The 23,938-nt window shown below is 42.3% G+C and overlaps 2 protein-coding genes across 2 annotated transcripts in view; one reads left to right on the top strand and one right to left on the bottom strand.

Annotated features, from left to right (window-relative positions):
- Positions 1 to 34: 34 nt before the first annotated feature.
- On the bottom strand, positions 35 to 5,468 carry LOC140267052 (uncharacterized). The gene is made up of 6 exons (XM_072362215.1): positions 5,398 to 5,468; positions 2,476 to 2,522; positions 1,752 to 2,288; positions 1,570 to 1,658; positions 1,215 to 1,386; positions 35 to 514 (listed from the first exon to the last, which is right to left on the bottom strand). The coding sequence occupies exons 2-6, from the start codon at positions 2,515 to 2,517 to the stop codon at positions 356 to 358; spliced, it is 999 nt and encodes a 332-aa protein (XP_072218316.1). The 5' UTR covers positions 2,518 to 2,522; positions 5,398 to 5,468; the 3' UTR covers positions 35 to 355.
- A 5,892-nt stretch (positions 5,469 to 11,360) lies between these two features.
- pak5 (p21 protein (Cdc42/Rac)-activated kinase 5) overlaps positions 11,361 to 23,938 on the top strand; it is a 67,256-nt gene continuing 54,678 nt past the window's right edge. Inside the window, exon 1 of the mRNA XM_072362311.1 lies at positions 11,361 to 11,559. The gene's annotated coding sequence lies outside the window, so the exon portion shown is untranslated. The remainder of the gene's footprint in view (positions 11,560 to 23,938) is intronic.

A 23,938-nucleotide genomic window follows, 5' to 3' on the forward strand; every position in this document is an offset into this window, starting at 1 on the left:
CCCAACGGTCATGTGGAATTCACAATAAAACAAATCAGTTAGTAGCAGTTTAATAATATAGAAAATATTGTACACAATAAATACAGTTGCACCTTCAAACCAAAAAACAAACGTGTGTATATTAAATTGTTAATTCTGTGGACCTTACTGAAACATATTATATAAAAATTAGCTTAGTTCAGGTCTGTATTAATATAAAACATAATCACACGTTTACTTGTGCTACCTTAAGGTATGATTAAAGGTAGTTTTGACAAGTTTTTGTTCCTTCAAGATGTAGCAAATAATCTAAATAGAATTTAGACCACATTGTTATACACTCTGTTGCAGATGCATGCAAGGAACAATTCCTTCCTCAAGGAAGTGTTTCCACGTTGACGTAAGTGAGGACGATGTCATTCAAAATGTTGATTCGGTCAATCTGGTTGAGCTCTCTGATGCGGTGACGGAACTCGAAAATTGGCATGTTGTTCACCGCCACCCTGAACGTCTCAGGAGTGCACAGGATCTTCATCTGGAAAAGAACAAACCACCAGTTTAGTGCTTCCATCGAGACAGTACGCCGAGTCCAAAATACATTGCTGCTTTATTTAGAGAAAATAAACCCCAGCTCTGGTGTCATTAACAGACAATGCAAACAGTTGTATGACATATCGTCATGCAACCACATCGGTTGCTGATGTGCTCGAAGCGTCAGTAAACATGGACAGAAAGACTTTTGCTCAGATTAGATGCCTTCCTGCCGTGGCGGTTAAACATAATTGTTATTGATGTTACCCCCACTGACCTCCAAGAGCCTCCCTGAAGTAAAGCAGCTCCCTTATCTAGGACCCGCCTGCACAAACGACTTTCCAACCCTTTCCACCTTTTCCAACCGTTATCCTGATATTAACCATGACAAATTGACCTACAGTCAGTCAGATACATCATGGGCAGTATTTGGAAACGTTAACAGATGAATGTGTAGCTCTGACTGCATCTGTCTTATTCGTTTTGGTTAGTTTTGCTTCATGGGTTATCGGTTTGCATTTATGTAGTAATTGGTGTCTTATTTTAGTGTCTGATTTTTCTTCTGTGTTTTAACCTAACAAACAGTGCCCCTTCACCTGTTTCGTGCTCTATAACAGAGTCCTGTTGTGCTGGAAATGAAGCGGTAGTGATTTATTGATGTTAGCATGTTACTGCTGCCCCCTGTCTGATTCCTGTTTTCTCACCTCAAAAGGGCTCCCAAGAGCGAAGGGGAAGGGTCCCTTCAGGTCCCTCTCCTCCGCGCCCCAGCGCTCACCCAATTTGTGGTTACGGACCACCACCTGTTTGCCCCCCTCACTGAAGCGGGGGTTGATGTGAAAGGCAATGTCATTGCCTCTCAGGAAATTCACTGTGAACCTGAAGGAGACCAAGCTGATTGTACTCAAACCTTTTATAAATTCCACATGAATTCCAATTTTCCTTTTAATGATATCATGCGCATCATTAGATTTAACAAAGAAATAAACAAACCATTCACTGACATGGATGTAAGAGGTAGAGCAGATCATACCGATGCTGCGGGTGTAGAAATGAACTTACATTTTTGCGTTGGGTTTCACATTGCCCAGGATTGTCATCATCATTTTGTCATACACGCCTCGGGCCAGGTTTAAGTTGTACGGCACACTCTAACCAGCAAAGAGAGAAGTACACTTAAGCTATCTGACGACCAAAAAACAACACAGTATGCATATATGTTAAATTTCTTGCATTTGACCCACTAGAGGTCCAGAGGTTGGTGGAAGCCAGTGTGGAGCCATGAGAGGTGGAGTCTGTCCAGGCCATCCTGACTGTCCTGGGTTGTAACCCCAACCAGGATGGGCCGGCCAGCCGGGTACACTTGGGTGGATGCTGGCAGCAGGTGCAAGAACAGGAACTGGAGCCGGGACTTGTGCCTGAATGGGAGCTGGTGCCTGGGCAGGCTGGTACTGGGTGCCTGGCCAGCAAGGCTGACAGGGCTGCTGCACTGTTGGAGCTTGAACCTGAACTGGTGCAGGGACCATGGTCGGGGCTGGCGCCGGTGTTATGAATTGAGAGGGTGCTGTAACTGAAATTGGAGTAGGGACAGAGACAGGAGCTGGTTGTGCAGTGGTCCAGCAGGGTGTGTTTGGCTGGCTGGTCCAGCACGGTGCAGGCTGGGTGGGCTGTCCAGGCCATGCAGGAAACCCAGTTCCGGATGGTGGGAGGGTGGGCCAAAGGCCGCTAGTCTGTGGGGCAGAGCCAGAGGGCGGGCAGCTGCCACACAGAGCGTCAGCATGCTGAGACAGAGGAGGAGAAGGGGAGGGTGGAGAAAGAGCGTCAGGGTCAGGAGCCAGAATAGAGAGACGTGGAAGGGAGAGGGTGGACAGGATGGAGGACACCAACTTGCAGTTGCGAACATAAGCAAAGAGTTAAGCAATTATATTTAGAATGAAAAACTGGTGAAAGGATTTTTGTCATTCTTACCAGTGTGGAGATCTGAGGATTTGATGAAGTACTTACATCCATGCTGCCTGCCAAAACAAGATTAAATTCATTTGAATTTTTCACATCCCCTCTTTTAACACAGACTTGAGAGATTTTTACAATTATAATTTATAATTAAGCCGCACAGAGTTTTGAGAAGCTCGAGAGAGGAAATACTTCCCTTAGTGACCACCAGAGGACTCTATATGTTTTTAACACAAATGCCAGCAGAAATGAATACTAGAAAACGGTTTGACCGCAAATAGATGAATAACTGAAGCAATTTGAGGGAATATACACCCCCAGTTCCAAAAAGGTTGGCGTGCTGATTAAAATGCAAATGAAAACAGCATCCAATGATTTGCAAATGTTAAAAACCAACATATTATTCACGCGAGAACATGGAAAACATATCAAATGTTCGAAGTGAGACATTTTACTATTTCATAGAAATATTAACTCATCTTGAGTTTGATGGCAGCAACATGTCTTAAAAAGGTTGGGGCACAAAAAGGTTGGAAAAATAAGCGCTAATAAAAAGGAATAGCTGAAAAAAAAACTATTTAGGTCAACTAACTAATGTGATTGAGTGTAAAAGAGCACCAAAGAGAGGTTGAGTCTCTCATAAGTAAAGAGGGGCAGAGGTTCAGCACTCTGCAAAAAGCAGTGACTAGATGGCAAAGAAGCTGAATGTTTCATCATCTACAGAACATAATATCACATAAAGATTCTGGATAATCTGGAGATATACAGAATCTACAAGAATGTACAAGAATCTTTGGACCCGCTGGCTGCACTGCATTAAAGTTAGACATGATATCCCTGCAGGGGCCCAGTAAGTCTTTCAGAGATTTGTAGGTTAAAGCTCTATCATGCAAATAAGGAGCCCCATGTGAACATGATTCTCACGGTTTGTGGTTTTTTTGTGTGTTGGGATGATCTGTTTTTAGTTTTTCTTTCATGTCTTGCTATTTCTCATTTTCTTTTGGTAGATCCTTTTCTTTTGCTCACTCCCATTAGTTTTACAGTTTCTGTGTCACACCTGGTTTTCTGTGACTAATTGCCACACCTGATCCTTGTTTGTTATCACCTCCCTCAGTATATATCCTCCAGGTTTTCCTTTGTTCGGTGACAGATTGTTATTTTGTCACGCATGTTGTTTTTGCTGGCGTTCTTTGTATTAATCCCTTTCATGGTTTCCTTGTTGTTTTGTTAATCAGTCAGTTTGTCCTGACTTTGTTCCGTTTCAGTTTAGTTTCTAGATTTTTTATTCCTGCCTTGGCGGTGCCTTTAGTTAGTTGTCAGTAAAGCCTTTTTTCTTTCTTCATTGCCTGTCCTCGCCTCCTCAGTCCTCCTGCTGCTCCACGTTCCTTGACAATGATCAACAAACACCGCAGTCTTCTCTGGGCCGAAGCTCGTTCCAAAAAGGCTGAGGCCAACTGTAAAACTCTTCTGTGGTCAGACGAAACAAAGCTTGAAATTCTTTTTGAAAATCATGCATGTTACATCCTCTGGACTACACAGAAAAGTGAGCATTCAGTTTGTTGTAAGACCTGAGTTCAAAAGCCTGCATCTCTGATGGTATCAGGGTGCCTATGGAATTGGCAACTTGCACATCTGCAAAGGCACCACAGGCTTTAGAGCAACATCTGCTCCCATCTAGAGGATCTTTCAGGGAAGGCCTTGCATATTTCTACAAGAAAAAGCTAAGCCACATATTACATCTATTACAAGAGCTTCAGCTAGAATCGTAAATCAAAGAAGAATGGGACAATGTTCAGTAACTGGTCTTCTCAGTTCCCAGATGTTTATGGGCTGATGCTACACAGTGGTAAACATGGCCCTGTTTTGAATTTTTTTTTTGAGAAGTGTTTCTGCCATCAAATTCCAGATGAATATTTCTCATGAAAAGGTCAAATGTCTCACTTGAAACACTTTGTCTTTCCTGCGTTCTATGTTGAAGACAATATCGGTTTATGAGATTTACAAATCATTGCATGTTGTTTTTGATTTACATTTTTCAGTGTCCCCCGCTATTTGGGAATGAGTATCGCTGCAACACAGTGGTTCTGGTTTAAATCACTGGCTTACACTTCACTTGAATTGTGTTCACTTTATAGGCTACAGCTGCTCTTATAAATGTAGATTTAGTTTAAGTAAACAAAGACTTGCTATTTCCTGCTTCTTAATGTTTACTATTAGCGGGAGCTAACATATATCATTTCTAATCTATTACTTTTCTAATCTATTAGCTATTTATCTGATTCAAGAGTTTTAAACTCCCTTTATTTTGACCACTTTATACTGTTGTCACAATCAAAATGACAATTTAATAAAAAAAGTAAGCTGCATTTTAGAAAATTAAAAGAATTCTCATGTCTTGATTTGGTTTTTAGACCTATTTGTCTTCCGCTTGTACAGGTTTTGAGTGATGTTTGTGAAACTATTTCAGAATTCCTGTTAGCATACATTCTTCATCCAGCTCCTTTGAGTATTGAAGGGGCTGATCTTTTAAATTCTTGACATTTCTATGTAAGAAGTGATGTAAAGCAGCAAGTCACATGTACTTATTTCACTCTTTACTCTTATGCTTCTTTAGACTTCCACATTGCTTCATTTCAGAGTGAAATTTTGTCATTTCTACACCCCAACATGTTAGACATCTTTTTAAGATAAATATGTTAAACATTGATTTATATATTCTGAAGAGATGAGGGGTTCAATATCATTCCCAAGGATACTTTGACAAGTTGCTGTGAAGTTGGTAATTTAACCAGCAATCTTTCAATCGAAAGACAACCACTCCATAACTTCCTCTATATCTTGGTAGTAGTACTTTTCTTTACTTCATTAACAGGATTAGAACACGTCTTCCAGCATTTTAGGTGACCAGCAATAAACACAAATAAGAGCAACAGTTACCTTTTCTTGTTTTCAATCCTCAGGAGCACACGGGAGCAGGAAGCAGGCTGTGGTGTGGTTTAGGTCAGTGTGTTGGATTGCAGCCGTGCATAAAGAAACAGGCTTTTATAGACCCAAATCCTCACACCAGTCGGCTCCGCCTCACCTCATCACTCCTCTGTCTGTCAGAATAATGCTTCTCCCTATGTGTCAAAATATGTCAAAGATGCAACAGGACATTTTTGTCCATGTTATCTTGATTTCAGTGAGCACAAGTTTGTGGTTTGTCTACTCTCACATGATGTTATTGAACGTTCTGCTCTTTCTAAAACAGGTTAAATGTAGAGACAGAGAAAGACTGTTATGTAAGAGGTTTGTATTACTTTTTATACACTATTGAGCAATACAAAATGGGGAAATATACAGCTGGTGAGGTGTCTGCCGCATGACAGTCCCGGTGTCTACAAGACGCAGGTCCAGTGACAGCACAATGACTTTTTTTTGTGCTGATGTTGTCATTTCACCATTAAGCAGTCATGGGACTGTGGAACACTCATGCAGAGTAACACAATTACTGATAACAGATAAGTAAGTCAGGACTTGGTGTTGTTTTCTGTTTGGTCAAATGAGTCAGACACACACAGCTGAAAAGTCAGACATTACCTTAAGGTTCACCTCCAGGTTTATTCTTCTGGTTTGGTTCTGCTGGAGGTCCTTGCTCTGCTCTCACATTTGTCTTACTAAATGAGTTAAAAACAAACCGGTAAACTTTTCTAACTGCGTCCTGCGTGATGGAATATCTATTGTGGTATCTATGCTAAACAAGAAAGATTTCAGGGTCAAACTCAGCCAAATAAATCTTGACATGATTATCCAATAGATCTCCGGGGCAACAGCATCATAACAAATGACACCGACATACGTGAATTCACACAGTTGCTGCCGTTGTCCTCGCTGCATTATTAGATTAGCCATGATCTGAGCTGAAAAATGTCAGAAATTGCAAAAACTTGGACAGTGACTTAATCCTAAGAGAACTGAACACCTAACAGTTATCCTACTGGTTCTTGAATGTTAAAGTCTAGTGGCAGAGAGTGAAAATCAGCTTTTGCATTGTAGTAAGTGCTCGCTGTCAAGGTTGACCCTATTCCTTCAGGTAGTAAGTAGCCTCACAGGGTTTTTTTTCACTTACAAGTACAATTTAGTGGCAGCTCAGTAGAAAACAGGATGAGCGAAGCACCATCAGACAATGTTTCCTGTGTTCTGGTAAAAATAAACCTTCGTGGAAATGAGTCCACCCATCAGTGCATTAGATTTAGTCCCTTCTGTTTCCCCGACTCTGCTCACTACTGAACGTTCTCAAAACAGACATAATGTGGCATTACAGAGTATTGCTCTCAAGGTTTTCTCGGCCCCTGTTAAAGATTGCTGTAGAATGATTTTCATTCCTTCTTTATTGGTTCCTGCATTCGGAGAAAGGGACACAGTATTGCTCATCTTTGATGTTGGGACCTTTTTGGGCTGCATTTTCTTTGGGACATCTAATGGCAAGATCGGACTCATCACAAATGTAAAACATAAAAAACTCAAATAAATAACTGTCCGATAGCTGTCTAATGCTTGCCATCCTGTATTCTACCTTCATTCACGACGTGAAGGCATGTGCTCACATTTATGGTCATAAATCTTTCCTTTTGGCTTGACCACAGCAGCCCCGGTTGTGGCTCTCATGCCACTCATTAGGCAAAAGAGCGTGGCCGTGTTGGACAGTTTAGGGAAGCCGAAGCCTTAAGACCTGATTAGGTCTTAGTGACTCATCATCTCCAATAGAGCATCACATGGTAAATTGTGTAGCTCTTTTTGTTTTCAAACAGATTTTTTTTAATAGTTTCCAGAGTTTGATCATAAAGATAAATGCCTGTTGTTTGTTCATCCACAACATGACAACAAACACTGAACAATGTCAATGATAAACCAGCAGTAATCAGCCGTAATCTTAGCTATGAATTTACCACCACATGGCAGACACTGCACCATTAACATTTAAGCCACAACAGAGATTTTAAGTACAATTTTGACATGCAGATTAATATTGTCACATATTGGATTAGGAACCTGCAGATAATTACGGCAGTGATCTCATGTACAGAGCAACTTTGTAGAAGGCCTCTGCATCTTTCTGCTCATTGTTTTGGTCCAACCCAGTTCTGATTCTCTTAGGAAATTCTTCAAGATACATGATATCCCGCTTGTGAGTTGATGAGTAGCTAAACAGAAACAAGACAGAATTTTGAATCTCATCAGGTGGCCAGAAACGCTACTTCAAGCAGAAGCTAATGATTAATCTTATTACCTGTCTCAATAAGAAATGGTTTCCGTACAGTTTTTTTTATTGAATAGATTGACCTGAATTGAATGATGCTTTATTAAAGCCAGGAGGGAAATCATGTCGATGCAGTATAAATTGCTAACAAATAATAATGACTGAATAAATGTAATGTATGCCAAATGTAAGCATGAAGACCAAATAACCACAAATCCCCTGCCAACTGAGCTGTAACCATAGATTTTCTGGTTTAAAGGAAATAAACCCCTCAATAAACAACGTCTTTAATATACTGAATGCTGAATACGGAATTCACTTTACTTAATAAAAATGTCTTTGCACTTACAAGATTCAAATCAGCCACCACAGCTTTAGATTTGGCCATGAAAAAGTGTCTCAAGGACACTTAAGCAGTTTGAACATTTGCTGCTAAAAGTGAACTCAAACGCAGGCCACGTGGATGGAGGGATCATTCTTTACTTTTACTACCTGCTGCTGGCTTGAACCTACTCTCTTTGTGATACACCCCTCCTCGGAGACCCTAAATCAAGGCATTGCTTCTTATGAGACAGGTATGCATACTTGTGTTTTACCACTGAATCCTTTTATCATTATATTGTGTTGAAAAAAACACTCAACACGGTCATATTCCCACACAAAGAGGCTCAATCTACGAATCCTGGGGAATTGATTTGCTTCGGCTGCACATTGTCAGGGGAGATTTCTTTTTTTTTTGCCAAGAAACAATCCAGAACATTTGGTCCATTGTTCGTCTCCCATTTGGCCTGAAAGCCTGTAAAGAGCCTGAACTGGCAACACTTACTTGGGAATAATATCATGAAACGTTGCAAATATAAATAATTACACGCAGCCTGCTTTCAACTTAGGAGCAAATTACAGTGCATCACTTGAGTGGATGTTCACCATGTGGTCATGACATATGCAGGTCGATGGGAGACTGAGTGATGATATCACTCGCAGGAGATATCCTTTTGTTGTCTCAGCCAATGAGAGAGCTTTACAAAAAGGAGGGAACTGGGAGGCATGCTGCTGTTAGGCAGAAGAGAGCCTTCTGGCAGAAGAGCAGGGTTTTCTAAAATGATGACGGAGGTATTAGCCTCTGATAAGCTCTGGGCTCAGTTCCAGTAATCGTAAATTGCAAACTCCATGCTTCTTTCATTTTACTTTCTCTTCATTACCTCTTTCTTATTAAATGTACAATAACTAAACGACTGCAGCGCCGCACGACAGCCCTACCACATAATCCCCACCGTGAGTGACCTTTTTTCCTGTGATACGGCGGTTTTACTGACTTGTGGCTGTGTGGCAGCTCTCACCGAGCCTAGATAATGCTTCTGTGTGTGCCTTCAATGAAAGAGTGAAAGCCAAAATCAGAGAGTGTGCCTAAGAGGGAGTTAGAGTAAAGGAAGTGGTGGCAAATGCAGTGTTGCTGCAGTTACCATGGGGACAGCAGCATGTTTTTGTGGGGATCAGAGTGTGTTTCAAAATCATCCTCAGATCTGGACCAGAGTGAGATCAGTCTAATATCACAAAGGACAACATTATTCACTCAGACATTCTTTGGCTGATGTTTCACTTATAACAAACTATAGTACAAGTTATATCTATGTAAAATGTGCACTCCCATAATCCACCACAAGATGGAGATGCCAAATTCTCATAAAAGGGGTGGGGGTCACATGGCAGGTTGACTCGTCAGTTGACACTCTGCAGTAATCATAACAAACCACAATGCAATACCAAAAAGCAGCTTGGTGATAAAATCAATAGTTGTGATCAGTTCAAAGTGATGACCCAAAATGTTGTGCATCTATGAAACAGTTGCAAACTTGGCCGAGGTGTTCATGATGTCAGTATAACGCTCTTGTTACCATCCAAACATGGCAAGTGTCACTCCCGTCATATTGAGCTATCACACTCCCCAAAGCTCAGAAGAAATGACCATCTTTACTGTGCACAATCGCGTTTCAGGACTGTAGTGTGTGGGTTTTTAGTTCTGTTATGTCCCACAAATATTTTTTTAAATACCTACCTAAAAACTCTGTTGTCTCATCCAAAAATACAGACTATTTATAATTCTCGCATAGTAGGAGTGAAAGATCACATCCCCTCCCCCATTCCCTATGTGGCCATATGTGAAGGACAGGATAGGATAGGATAGGACACCCATTAAACCCATAAGTGTTGCTAAGCCTGGAACGGTCTTGAGGTCTTGAGGGTGTTCCCACTGCTTACGGAGTCTGGGCTCACCTTTCTCTGGAGGGTTTATGAGTGAAGGAAAGGGCAAACATTAAAGAAGGATTTGTCAGTTTTCAGAATGCATGCCTTCCTGTATGCATCCACACTGGTCTGGCATATGTAGCACACATGTGCAATGAGCTTTATGCTCACCACCTGTATGGCCAACTGATAAAAATATATGTGAAGTTTCCCTTCAAGGGTGAAAAGCGCTGGTGAGATTTATGTGGTAAATGGCTGAAAAAACACACTTGGTAACACCCCCTCTCATTGGTCCCAGTGTCTAACCTAAAAAGAGGCAGACCTTGAAACGAGAATGGATGCTTTCCTCATCCTCTACCACTGTCTCCTTCTGTTACAAAGGACAGCCAGACATGAGGAAGGTCTTTGTTGTCACAGCGGTGCAAACTGACTCATGCTCCTCCACCTTCACTTACTGCTGTCTGGGGAAAAGCTCTGTGCAACAAACAGCATGTCAGAAACAGAGATGGGAGATCAATGAGGGCGCTGTCACACTGTGGGTATCTTCTGTGCTCTGGGGCTACAACACGAGTCTGGCTTTACTTAGGAAACACTTACACACGGACTCATGCCTCCAACATTTTCATTAGTTCTTTAGGATGAGAACTTTACTGAGCACTGCTCAGGAAATTCAGGTTGTCATGACATTATCAATTACATGGAGATGAACTTGATGATTTTTACAGGCTCTTTGGGTTGGTACAGGATCTGTGAAACAGTTTTACTGTAACCTCTTTCTTGATTGATTTTCCATTATTCATAAGAGTAACGGTGTATGTTACTAGTTTTTTAAAACTAACCACTTCAATCTCAATCATTCCAATTTAGTGTTGAATTCACCAATAATGCTCTTTCAAGCGGATTCACTTACATAGTAACTACTTTGACATATTTAAACTAAAGCATGTGCTCATTTTATTTCAACCATTTATCCCTCTAGTTTTTTTTTCAATCTAATCACTCACTACGTTCAGCTAAGGTTTCAAACACTCAACAATTACTCTAAGCTAACTTTCAACCCTCTATTACTTCGGCATATTTAACCTATATGTATCCATTAATATATAGGCCATTTATCCGTTGGAATTTTTAAAAACGTTTTATTGCTTTGACCTAAATTTCAATAAAATTCTCCACATGTTCAAGCTAACTATTTGAGCCGCTTATCAGCTACTTTCAGCAACTATTCCAACCGTTTATCTTTGACTCGAGACGACTCTCGTTACTATTTCTGACACACTCCTCAAATAGCCAAAGTGTGTGTGTGTACGTAAAGATAAAGCCTTTATTGTATGGGCAGTTGTGTGCGTGGCTTTTTCCGGAAGTTGTTCCTGCTTTGCTGCACAGGTGCTCCACATACCCAGAGAGCTCTCCGCCCTCTCCGCCACCACAAACTGCGCTCATTCGCTCTCCCCAACAGCCCGGATGTAGCGCACAGGACCGCACAGTCCTCCACTTAGCGATAATAACATGGCGCTGGCAGACACATAACGGTGCCCATCACTCTGATAATATCAACAATAACAGACCAAAACAAGCGACGGGACATGTGAGCCCTTCGACCGCCAGACAAGCAGGTAGGTGCGGTGGGTTTTATTCGAAAGACGCGCTTTTTGACGATGCGTTTTAGTATAAATGTGGCTGCTGCTGCTTCTTCTTGCAGGGGGCTAAAAAAGCCGCTACGGTAAGGCGGAATTCCTGTCAAAGGGGCTTAGTTTGTGCCTCTGCCTTTCTGCCCGCGGCTTGACTGCCTCAGAGGAAAAACAGCAGTGTCATTCTGGGCAGGTTCACGTCGCTGCTTACGATGCACCCGTGCGGGAATAAATCTGTCATTTTGCAGAGCGTGTGTTGTCATGGCTGTCAGGCTCTCCGAGCGTCGACCGCTGTCCTTGGTGTTGAACTGGGTGGGCATCCCAACCTGCGCGTGTTGCAAGCAGGCAGAGCCCGCGTGCGGCTGGATTTCTCCTGTCGCGTCACTGAGACTTGAACGAAAACGAACTGTTTGGTGAGAAGGTCGAAGAAAAGAAAAGAAAAAAGAAATCACTGTGTTGCATCTGCAGCCTCACAGGGGGAGGGGGGGATAGTATGCATGGTGCTCGGTGGTGAGTTGCTGGCTGTAAAGGACTTATCTATTTTACCCTTCTACTGTAGCCTTGCTTATTTCCCCTCTGCTGCACGACATTGATGATGACCGTGCAAGACATTTATTTGCTCTGCCCGTTGTTTAGTTTTTTTTGCCTTGCAGCCAGTCTGAGTGTGCTCGGGCTAATGTAGGCCAGGTAGGCGCAGGAACAGATGGCTTGTTTTCAAGTTCGGCGTGGATTAGAATGTGGAGACGAAAATTAAAAGTGGTGGATTGGCCCTCTGAGCTGGGGTTCCCCTCTTAAGCTCCTAATCGCTCTAATAGCAACACTATTAATAGGGGCAATAATAATATGTTGTATAAAACCTCTCATGCTGTCAACAGGGCCGGTGTTTTGCCCTGGAACATACGGGACAGAAAACACTGCCAAGGTAGTGCATGCTGTATAAAGGAGGCTAACTGAGACCAGCTGTCAATGATCATCCTTATGCAAACATCTTTGGGCAATTGATCTGATTAGGAGAAGAATTATATCCACCACTGTTCAGATTGTCTTTAGGGGTAACTTTTAAAAGAAAAAGGCTCAATATTTCTAATTTTCTGCCACCCAAGTGTGCAGATTTCTTTATTCTTTCCTTAGCTCTCTGAGATGGTATGAAACATCTTTGGCTTTTGGAACTGTTCGTTGGACGAAACAAGACGTCTGAGGACGTGATCAGTTGCTGTGAGAAACCAATTTTCTATTTCATTTCCTGCATTTAAAAGCGATCGATTAAGGGCGGTGTAATTGCGTCTCCGGTTGTGTTTTCAACACGGGGCATTAACTCACCACTGAATCATTTAATGCAGCACATTAAGCGTTGGGGGGCGGCCCTCCCAAAACGCATGTGGCATTTCATCTCCAGATTAATGAATGATAAAAGCAATCGTCATGTCAGCCCTACAAACAAGCAGACGGGTACAATAACTGCAGTATACAGGTTGTGTTTTCAAGAAAACAGCAATTCAAGCGTGTGCAGACACGCTTTCTTAAGATTGGATATAATATTGTGTTCCATAAGTGTAGAGAAGAACTCCTAAAGTGTTGCTGAGCTTTGTTTTGCAGAATCACTTAGCTGTTGTATTGTGTGATGAAATGATGGCCCATCGACATCATAAATTGAATCGGTGCTGATGTACAGCTTTGATGTCCCCGATGATATTATTCATTCTTAATCTCGTCCAGAACAAAAATACACATGCATGTTCTGTGAGTAGGCTGATCTGCATGTGTGAAACTGGCAGCGTACCCCCTTTGAATAACAACTTTTCCATTCCTCTTGTTGAGCTGACTCGACAAGCGGAGATTAAGGCCGCTTTTTTATGTGTCCTTTAGAGATGATGGGGTGTGTAACTGTAAAATCTGAAGACACTTATAAGCTGAGTCAATGTGTTGGAGCGTGTTCACTTGCTCGCACCCTCCCTGGTTAACCGCTCTGTAATGTATTCGGTGTCAGCACCGAGCACAACAGCTTTACATAATGATCAAAGCTTGAGGGATGCCAGAGCATGGCTTCAGCCTGCAGTAATAATAATAACCTTTTGAAGTTATCACAATCCCACAACCTTGCTCTCCTCGTGCCGCGCATCTCTTTTCCTTTCTCTTATTCCCGTTCCGTCTCTCACACACACACCCACACGCACTCGAGAGGACCCTCTCGACGGGCCTCTTCTGTTGAATGTTTCTGGATATGGGGTGAGCACCTGAATGGGGGATAGCGATAATGAACACATGACAAAGTATTCTAGTCCCTTGGTTCTGCCCTGGACTGCGCTCGCTGTCTATGAGGAGGCAGCCAGATTCACAATTACATAAGATTTAGAGGGAGTTGTACATTGAATAATGTAGCCGGAAGAAGATGAGCTAATGCTCCTTTGCCATGCATGATGTAGTACGTCCCTTCTATTGGTGCTCTCCCACCTGTCACCTGCCAGCATCCCTGTTTTCTTCTGTGGTTAAATAGTGTCTGTAATGCTTCTTGCTGTGATCATGTTATCTGTCACCGAAGAGTCTGATTGAGCCTGTATTTATACAGGAACCCCATTGGAAAAACTTCTTTAACCGCCATTTTTTAATAAGGAGTCTTTCAGACCTGCAGACCTGATTTTGTTAACCAAGAAGCAAAGTTAGGAGCCGGGCGAAAACGGTTCAAACAAAGAGGAGAGAAGAGATAAAAGAGAGATAAAAGAGAGATGAAAGGAGGGAGAAGGGGAGGGGGCCTGGAGGAATAGATGTGAGGTAGAGGGTAAACAAGAGGAAGGGCAACAAAAGCAGAACAGCTGACCACAGGCGAGGGGAGATAAAGATGGAGACGAAAGCTGCAGCTCAGGAATCGGGGATGAAAGGAAAAGACAGATGGGGTTTTTAATGTGTTTGTATGGGGTGTGTGAAGGATGACAATGAGGAAAAAGAAAAAGGGGAGGAAGATCAGATGACCAGACATGCACAGAAAGAGAAGAGTCAACACAAGGTGTACCTGTCTTATGTTTCTGTATAAAGAGGGACTCGCATCCTTCCAGTCCGCCAGAACCTCCATCCTTTCCAGTTTTCTCAGCCTAACTTGTGTGTGTGTGTCTTCACTCAGTGAGGCTGCTCTACTTCCTTCCCAATGCATCTCTTTGTCCAAAGCTGGCAAAGCTTCACTGACACTGTGCTGAAAGTGTGTGCGCGTGCTGGTCATGAGGTTAAAGCATCAGAGGGCGCTGATGAAGAGGCCTAGTTAAGCTTGAATACCCAGCGATGGCCTCGGGCATATGAGTTCTGCATCTGCCCCTTCTGCTGAGAGGGCCACAGCGCAGGGCCTCACAGCTCCGTCACCCACCCTCAAGGCTGAGGGAGTTGCGCTGTTTCTGTGGAAATGTGTGTGTGTGGTGGATTTGTGTATTTTCTGTGTATGTTTTTTCTACTATTCTTTTACATGGTTACTTTTTCGATTTTCATTACACAAACGTGTATTTAACTTGGGAAACATTCTTTGAACAAATTTAGATGTGTTGTTTGCGGGTGGAGTTGTTGACCAAAGGCTGGTGGAGCTAGACTAAAGACGCCGCAGCCCGGAGGGGGTGCATTTGTTTTTTTGTTTTAAGGCAGGGCAAAGGCACAACACTGCAAAGACAATGGGCAAAAAGCATCATTTCAAAACAGAATTCAGCACAATTCTTGTATCGTTTTCCCCCAAGTTGACAGCTCTGGCCTGGCGGTGTGCAACATCTGTCCATCTTTGTTATCTATCAACACTTGTTGGGAAGTTTGTTTGCACTTAAAAGTGTTTTAGTTGTCATCTTCATCTCGCACGTCTCAGCTCCGCTTGCCTTCTTCCCCGTCACACACACTGGCATCACAGACAGCATATAGCGGACATGGAATTGATTAGCCTATTAGCCTATTAGCCTGTGAGCCTTTGTTTTTGTCCTGGCTGGGGATTGTGATCAAGCAGCTTGCCAGTCTTGTACAACTGCAGGAAGAACGCTGACTCTTTTTTATCTCGGTAATCTTGTTTTCATAAGCATTTGAGGCCAATTTGTAGCTGAGAAAAAAATTGATTAATTGCAAACCTGCTTCTAGGTGTGCAAATGAGATCTGAATCTGAGTGTGGATCCGACTGTTTTCTGTGTCTGTGAGCAAGAGTGTGTATGTACAAGTAAACTGCTGTAGAAAGCAATCCGAATTCATTCCACTTTAATCGATATTAAAGTGATACCTGTTTAGAAGGGGTGGCTTTGGAGAGCCGACTGCTCAGTCTGAATCCTACCTCCGAACCACTTCTTAGAATTGTGCTTACGGTCCATAGATGAACAGTGAACGAGAGGCAAACCAGGAGCACCACTATACAACACGTCGAACATGCCTGTTAACATGTACGTTAAAGTGTTATGGGAGTAGAGGTTTAAAAAGTTGAAGCTTAGTTTTTTTCCAGGGGTGTATGTGTGGGACAGTTTATTCGCTCGACAGGGACTTCCTGTGACTCCCTGAAATCTTGTCATCACCATGAGGTTGCCAGGCAACCAGCAGAGACTCGGGAGTGCTATTGATCTTATCATCGAACTCTGAGCATCAAAGTGAATAAGCCCCTTTCTCATGATGCCAAAACCCCTCCTTTGAGGACTTTGTTGCAGCAATCCCAAAAATATCTTTTATCCGGAATTAGATTTTACGGCAGTGCTTAAAATGTGGGTTACAAAAAAACCCAAAAACTTTGCTACATCTCTAATGCTTGGCTTAAATTTTTTGACTTACTCTAATCCTCACACAGCTGTGCTTTTCACTGCAGCTTTTAAGGGCAGTTTTACCACGCAGCTACCCTTCCAGTTAAAAACCAAAAGCTGCGCTGCAATTAATCACAAGCACACCTCATAACTTGATGCAGCAGCAGCTATATGCTGTAGGCAGTCATACTTTGTCTGTGAGTTCCACCTAAAATATTTATCTGCTCCTTTTGTCACCCACAGCCATCTTTTCTAACAGTCTTCTAAAGCTTCAAAAAGTTTGCCGACGTGCCCCAGACTTCAACAAAGCTTGATGACAGCGCTGTAACACCTCATCAAGTCCTTTTCATTGCAAAACTCAGCGCACGAGTATTGATTTTTTATTTGTTGCGTTTGCTTCTCGGTGATTGATTGTATTGTTTTTGCTTTGCCAACAAAGCTACTGCTGTATTAAGCAATGTAATGAGTGGACAAGGCTCACCCCGGGCTACTTACATCATACATTATACTGCCCATAAAAAATCTCTTCATATTTGCAAAAAAAAGGCTTCAGATCAAAAGCACAGCAATGAATTTGGTCTCATTTGTTAGAATTCTGCTCTGGATGTGTTTTTGTCGGTCTTGAGAGACCAATATGGGGCATATGAAGGACGCGTGACAACCCCACAGAAGTGGAGACTTTAACTTCGAAATGCCAGCGCAGCTGTAGACACACTCATCTGATTTCATCTCAGTCAGTGATCACAAAGGAAGAAAGAGGGGTGGGGGGGTGGGTGGTGAAGTGAAGGGAAAAACAGAGTAAAGTATCCGCAAGGGATAGTTACTCAATATTCTCCAGTCAGTATAGCTTTCGTGACAGTCGTCAGTGAGCTCTTACTGTTTTGCTCTGTGATTTGAGATCAGTCAGGTGGAATTTCATCAAAGCAGACTTGAATTGGGAGTCTCATTATGACCCAGCTTGATTCATTACTAAAGCCCAGATCCCACACTCCCATAGGGAAACTTCAAAGGGAACTGAGGTTGATGATGAAGACTACCAAAGCACTAAAGCTTACATCATCGCATCCTCTTCACATCCACACTGTATCTACCATCTGGGAGGTAATTATGAAAAAAAACATGCAACAGTCGCTGAGTTGCTCAGTTGTGTATTTGGACCGATTCCGCCCCAACCTTTGACCTCCCTTGCCTGCATAACTGTTGCTACACCTGACATGTTATTTCGCACTGCCATTTTACAATGATAACAAAGTGAGATAAACAGCTTGAAACTGTTAAGAACATTTTAAATAACTGGCTCTTATTCCTAATCAGTATAATCACGGGTGTTCCTCAGGGGTTGGTCTTGGGACAACTGGTATTCATTCTATACGTCATCATTCTTGATCCGGAAGTGTCAAATACCGGCTTTCACAAGCTTTTAATACCGTTGTGCTCATATATGTAAATAAAAGTATAAAAGTAGGAATAAAAGTTTGATAATAGTAATAAACAGCTCATTTCCACCTTTGGCTCTACCACTTGATCCTATCGATTCATCGTACAGGAGTATGGTGCTCCTTTTCCTAACAATTTGAGAACAAGATGAAGTGGTCGCGACCCGGAGTGCTTGCAAGATGACAATTACTCCTTAATCTCCAAAAGAAAATGTCCCCTACCCTGTACGCAAGAAAAAAAAAACTTGTTGTGGATGGCCAAAGGAGGAAGTCAGAATTCAGCCTTTATTTCACACACTTCACACACATTTCTTGTATGGATGCCAAATTAAAAGTTCTCACTTAACCTGTTCAGAGAAAAGAAAAGAGCAGATATTTAGTAATGGGTCAAAAGGACTAAATCCTTTAAATGATAAGGTCTTATTCAAAGAAACATCACAATGTAGTTAGACAAAACCCTTGCTAAGACTGGACAGTGACATACTGTAGCTTTGCTCTCGCATTGACCAGAAAGCGCTTGGAATCCCATTTGTCCTCGCCAAATGAGTGAAATCCGTTCAGTCAGCATTGCATACGAGAGAGCGAGCATCCTGTTGTTGGGGTAATTACACAGAATAGATTACTTTCTGACTGGACAGACTCAGTTGACAATGATGTATTTGTTGCAAGACAATCTAATCTATCCTAACATTTGGTTTGTGGCTCCATAAAAAGGACTCAATTCAATTCCCAATGTCAGTTTTGCAATTAAGATTCCTGCCATGCTTTGGTCAGCACAGTGGATGTGTTCACATGTCAGCTTGTATGCCATTGTAATATGAAACAGACCCGTTTTACTGGGAATATGTGTTGAAACACGATTATTATTGGCATTCTTTGCGGAGGATGTTATAAATTATGTGGACCTTATGCACTTCTTTTCTGCCCATCTCCTCCCCTTCTCTTTGACGGTGAAAAATATTACTCTTCATCTCTTGCCAGTCACAAGCAACAATATGGGCCTTAATGTAGCACTGCATGGAAACTTCTCATAGATTATCATCAGCGATGTGAGGTTTTAACTTGGCCCTCAGCCTGGAAACCAACACAACTGTGAGCATCAAAACGTCTCTCATCGCAAGCTCGTGTCATCTTTTGTGCGAGTGTGTTTGTCTTTGTGTATGTTGCATGATTAGTGCACGAGGACACGCATGGACTCATGAGAGCGCACACCGTGCATTTGCATGACTGAATACATATGCACTCAGATGAATGCTCACAAACCATACACTCACAAGCACACACTTTAAGGCAGGCGGCTAATGACGTTGCGTGAGATGGAGCGCACGGATGTTCTTTATGAATAGATTAAAGCATCCAACCAATGACACAGCTGCGTTCTCTTTGAGGCCTGTGCACGAATGCAGGAAATCACTACAAAACAGGGATGCGGAGAAGCAGTTGATCTTATAAACAGAGATCAACTCTGACGTGTGCGGCGTGTTCATGATGTGTAAGTTGTCAGAGCAGCTGCGGGTTAACATCTGTCCAACGAGCCTGTTTTAGTATCCACCTATTAGCCAGATGTTTGCAGTCATTCTAAAGCAAGACTGTGCAGCTGAATAGGTATCTACAGTGTATGTGCAGCAGACAGTTTTCATGAGCTTTCAGTTGGTATTAGGAGAGGCGAAGTGCACAATTTACAGACTTGTTATACACCAGCCTTATGTATTCCAAGGGGGTTTGCTGTGTGTGCATTCGAAGGACTTTTTTTTTTTTTGGAGAAGCTGCAGCCCTGGCTTTGACTGGTGCGGCTCTAATGTATCCTTGAATTAGCTTCTTTTAAACCTCCAGTGTGTTTTAAAAGACGCAACTCCTGAAGTCGGTTGTGAGATGCAGGAAGAGGAGGAGGAGGAGGAGGAAGAAGACGAAGCCTCCTGCTGCTAAAATATAAATGGGCTGCTCTTTGTTTTACTGCTGCAGAGCAAATAAACCCTTTCAATATGCAGTTAGGCCACATTTGAAATGAGTTAAGAGTTGCTTTTAGCTCTTGATCATGTTGAGATTTATCCATTTATTCCATGTTTGGATCCTTATTAGCTGCCTTTGAGGTGGCAGCTGCTCTTGAATAATAAGTGATGTGTGATCCATCAGTTATCTGAGTTGACTTGAGAATAGTTTCGTCACCTGTACCATCATCAGTAGTCAGCTTCAGTGCCTGTCGAAAACAACGCGGCCTCATTCGCCCAAAAAGTGAATTAGACAGAATCTAGGCCCTTCACCTCTTTCAGCCCTGTAAGCAGCTGTCTTGTTTCTTTTGTAATGCTCCAGAAAAAAAGCCAGTACTTCTGATAGTGCAGTTATGCAGCATGCAACAATGCATTATGAATAATTTGGCTTTGTTTTTTCCCCTGCAGTCCTATTACCCTCCTAGCTAAGCCTCTTAATTTCTTCTGCCTCGGACGACCACGCCACAGTGCATTTCCCTCCCTGTAATTTATCCATCTGCAGAAATGGATCATGCACGAGTGTGTGTGTGTGTGTGTGCACATGCCTCCGTATGTATGTGCACACTGAGTAATAGGAAACGTTGTGTTTAAGGGTGATGATTACTCTGGCCCTTGTGGTTTACAAGCAGACAAGGCAATGATGGCTGCTACTTTCTCTGCTATCTTCAGACAGTCCTCTTGATGTGAGTTGATGTGTGTTCGTGTGAGCATATTTGTGTGCTGAGTAGTACGAAATAGATCTAAAAGCTGGGGGGTATTGCTTTACATTTTGATGAGCAACACTGAATGATAATGAATCACAAGGCCCGTTTAGCTGTTCTGCGATCTGCAACCATTTGTTTTGCTGGACATGTGTGCATGTGTATTTGTGCTTCTAAGTCCCTCTCATGCTGCCTGGAGTGTTCAGCCGGAGGCGACACTCCATGTTTGCCGCCATGAAGGAAACCGTGTAGATGTCTAGACTGACGGCTCTTTGACTTACTCCTCTTGCTGTTCAAGGGCCCATCAACGTTTAGCGTCTGTACCTTACAGGGTGGTGAGGTGCATCAAGGATTCCACAGTTTGACCTTGTTGCTAAAGGGCTCCAAGCTAGGTAGCAGTTTGGGCTCCGCTTGTTTCTGTCTGCTATGCTGACAGTCTAGTGGCACATCCAGTGTTGTTTATTGCACCCGTAAGAAAACTGACATTCCATTTGTTAAAAGCTAAGCTTGCTAGGTTATGGACAGCTCTTATACTGCAAAAACTTCCACTTTGGAATTTTATTCCAGGAGTATATGGAGACCAAAAGCCTTCTGGCAGTAGGTGATTGGCTTTTTCATGAACCCTGAAAAAGACCCTAATTTCACATCCCTTTAGTCCCTTTAGTGGCTTTAGTAGCTTGTCGTGCCGCTTTTCCTCTCATTTTGAGGCTTTGCTGAGTGCAGTTTCTTTTGTGGGTGGAGTTAATGATGGAGGTAATGTTAGATTGCCAGGAGCCTCCACCATTGTTGTAATTGCTGGTACAAAGTGGTATTGGAGCAAAGCGCAGCCTGTCTATCACATAGCTGTCAGCACATACCTCGTACACAGGTATTTTTCATATCATGTTTTGGGTGTTGTTTTTCCAGTTCTGTTGATAGTACAGTGTTTCATATTTCAATCTTTTTTTTTTTATCTACAAAGAGCACCTTTAAGACCATTTTTTCTCTATAATGTCTTTAGTAAGCATGTTATCTGAAGCAAAGTGTGACAATGTCATTACACATGTAGTACGAGTAGTTGATGATACCGTCTGATGGCTTGACATTGACATGAATATCACCATGTTGCTATTGGCTATCTTTTTTGACAGGTCGTCTTTGGCAAATATACGTGTAGGATGGCTGCTGCATCTCATCTTGGTCATGCCAATCATTGTCAGTTCATCTGTGTGAAGTGTATTTGGCTGCTCTACAGTGTATTTATAGGCTTCATATTGAACAAGGTAATGAGCGCATTTATTTGCACTAAAGAATCCTGTTTATCTAAAACCTTGTATTGACTTCTCATTCAGATTAATAGGAAGACTCCCGAACTGAGCCGTTTGAATTCTAGGTTGCTCTGAATACATAGAGGAATAGACATGATGGGAGGGAGTGAGATAGCTCGAGTATAGAGAAACACAAATGAAAAAGGGATTTGGCAGACAAATCTTAGATGTAGTGATGTAAAAGAAGACTTTCTCTTGTGTTCATAAGTTTTCTTTTTGTTACCTTTTAGGTGGATCCCAGCTTTTAGTGTGGGAACCACTGCCATGTACAATCTCTGGAACCTGCTTACTTAGCTGCTGGAGAGCGTTACTGGGAGGAGTCATTTGCTATATGGGGTATGGATATCTGTGGCTTTTCCATGGGTCTTAAGCCTGAGAACACATACACACACACATTTCTGTACACACTCACATGTCGACACACTGTGGTCCTAATCCCGGTATGTTATCAGCGAGCATCAGTGTGGGAAATCATGCGGACTGGTATGAGTCTGCGGCTGAGCCTCAAACGCTGTGCAGCTGAGATCCACTGATGAGAGCATCTCTACTGGACACATGTCATCCTTTCACACCAAGGCCCACCACTGCCTCGCAGCCCACCACTGCCTGGCGGCCCACTTTAGCTCAGAAGCTGCTTGGTGGAGAGAGGAAACTGGCTATATTTAGTGGTGTATGTACTCAAGAGTGTCTGTGTCGAAGAGACCAGTGAAAAGTCAGATGTAGTGATGATTGTCAAGTATTGTGACTCTCTTTTGCTCTCCCATCTCAGTGTTTTTTGTCTAAAACAGAAATTTCACAGGGCGCTTATGTTTTAGCCAGCAGAATACAAAGCTGCTTTTTGTTTTCTGCTTTAGAAACCTGCGAGAAAAGATTTTGCTAATCCTTAAATGCTAGTTTTAGCATTTCCTCAGTTGAAATGCACGTCATAGAAATAAACCAAAAAACGGGCCTGCGTGAGTGTATTGATTTATCATTTTGATATCCATGGAGCGTTTGAGGATTTGCCCCATGCTGTTGCAGTATTTATCTGCATCAGCTCAGTCTTTCAGTGTGTGTTTAGTGTTTAATTATTCAGCATGGGACACAATAGATCAAACTGAACTCGCTGTCTGTGGCATGTTGGTTTGTTCTCTGGAACGTTGCTTACAGGCGACACCTGGAGTTTAACCAGAGGCCTGTGTCGTTTTCTCCAGCAGGTTTACCTTTTTAAAGTACTTACCGGTGACATGTTTAAGCAAATACATTTTGCTCTTGGTATTTTGTAATGAAGCTTAATCTGTCAACCTGTGCTGGTGCATCAGAGTACCTCCAAACTGAAAGCATCAACAGAACATCCAAGAGACAGAGGAGCTGGAGTTCCTTTGGAATGAAACAAAGCTCCTGAAATGAAAGGAAATATTTCAAAGACAAAAGTAAAGTGAACATCAACATCCCCTTTTTAAGATGAAAGGAGACTGAGCAGCGACGCAGATGCGATCTGTGGAGTGCTGCTGAATTGGGTTGAGTTTAGGTGTTAGCTGCTGCCGACATTGATCTACGACTGTATATTGTTTTTGGACCACACCCTTACTATCAAGGCAGTCTTATTTTGCCAGATACGTTTTCTGAATGTCCACGTATTTTTTGGACTGTGGCAGATGTAAAAATACCATTTTGATAAAGTGCAGTTGTGTCAGGTTGCAAATAGAGCTTGTGGGCAATGTTGTTCGCAACAGGCTGAAAGCAATGAGCATTGATTTTCTATCCATAAATCACACTAGGCCTTGTTTTCACACAGTTCCAGGGGCTAATTTCCTCCCTGGTAATAGTCTATTAAATGCAGGTCAACATTTTTAGGGTGATGAGCAATGCTGTGGCATAACATGTGTAAGACAGCGTGTGGATACCAGCTCCTATTGTATTTCCTGTATTTCCTTCACTTAGCGTAAGATCAGGACTCTTCTTCCAGACGCTCTTGACATCTAGCCATTTTACATCTTATTACATTTCACTCCCAGGTAGATACAGTAATTTATATCTTGACATTATTGTATTTGCTCAAATGAGGTGCATTTAATTCATAACCATGCTATTTCTCTAGCTCAGTATATGTATATAATGCAATTCATTCAGAGTGCCATTCTTTAAGCCCAACAGGCCTTGATCACATCCAGTCAATTTTCTTTTTGTCTTTTAGAAAAATAGCACCTGACATAC

Source organism: Leuresthes tenuis, unplaced genomic scaffold (genome assembly GCF_036924035.1).
Source record: "Leuresthes tenuis unplaced genomic scaffold, fLeuTen1.0.hap1 SCAF_13, whole genome shotgun sequence".
Lineage (NCBI taxonomy): Eukaryota > Metazoa > Chordata > Actinopteri > Atheriniformes > Atherinopsidae > Leuresthes > Leuresthes tenuis.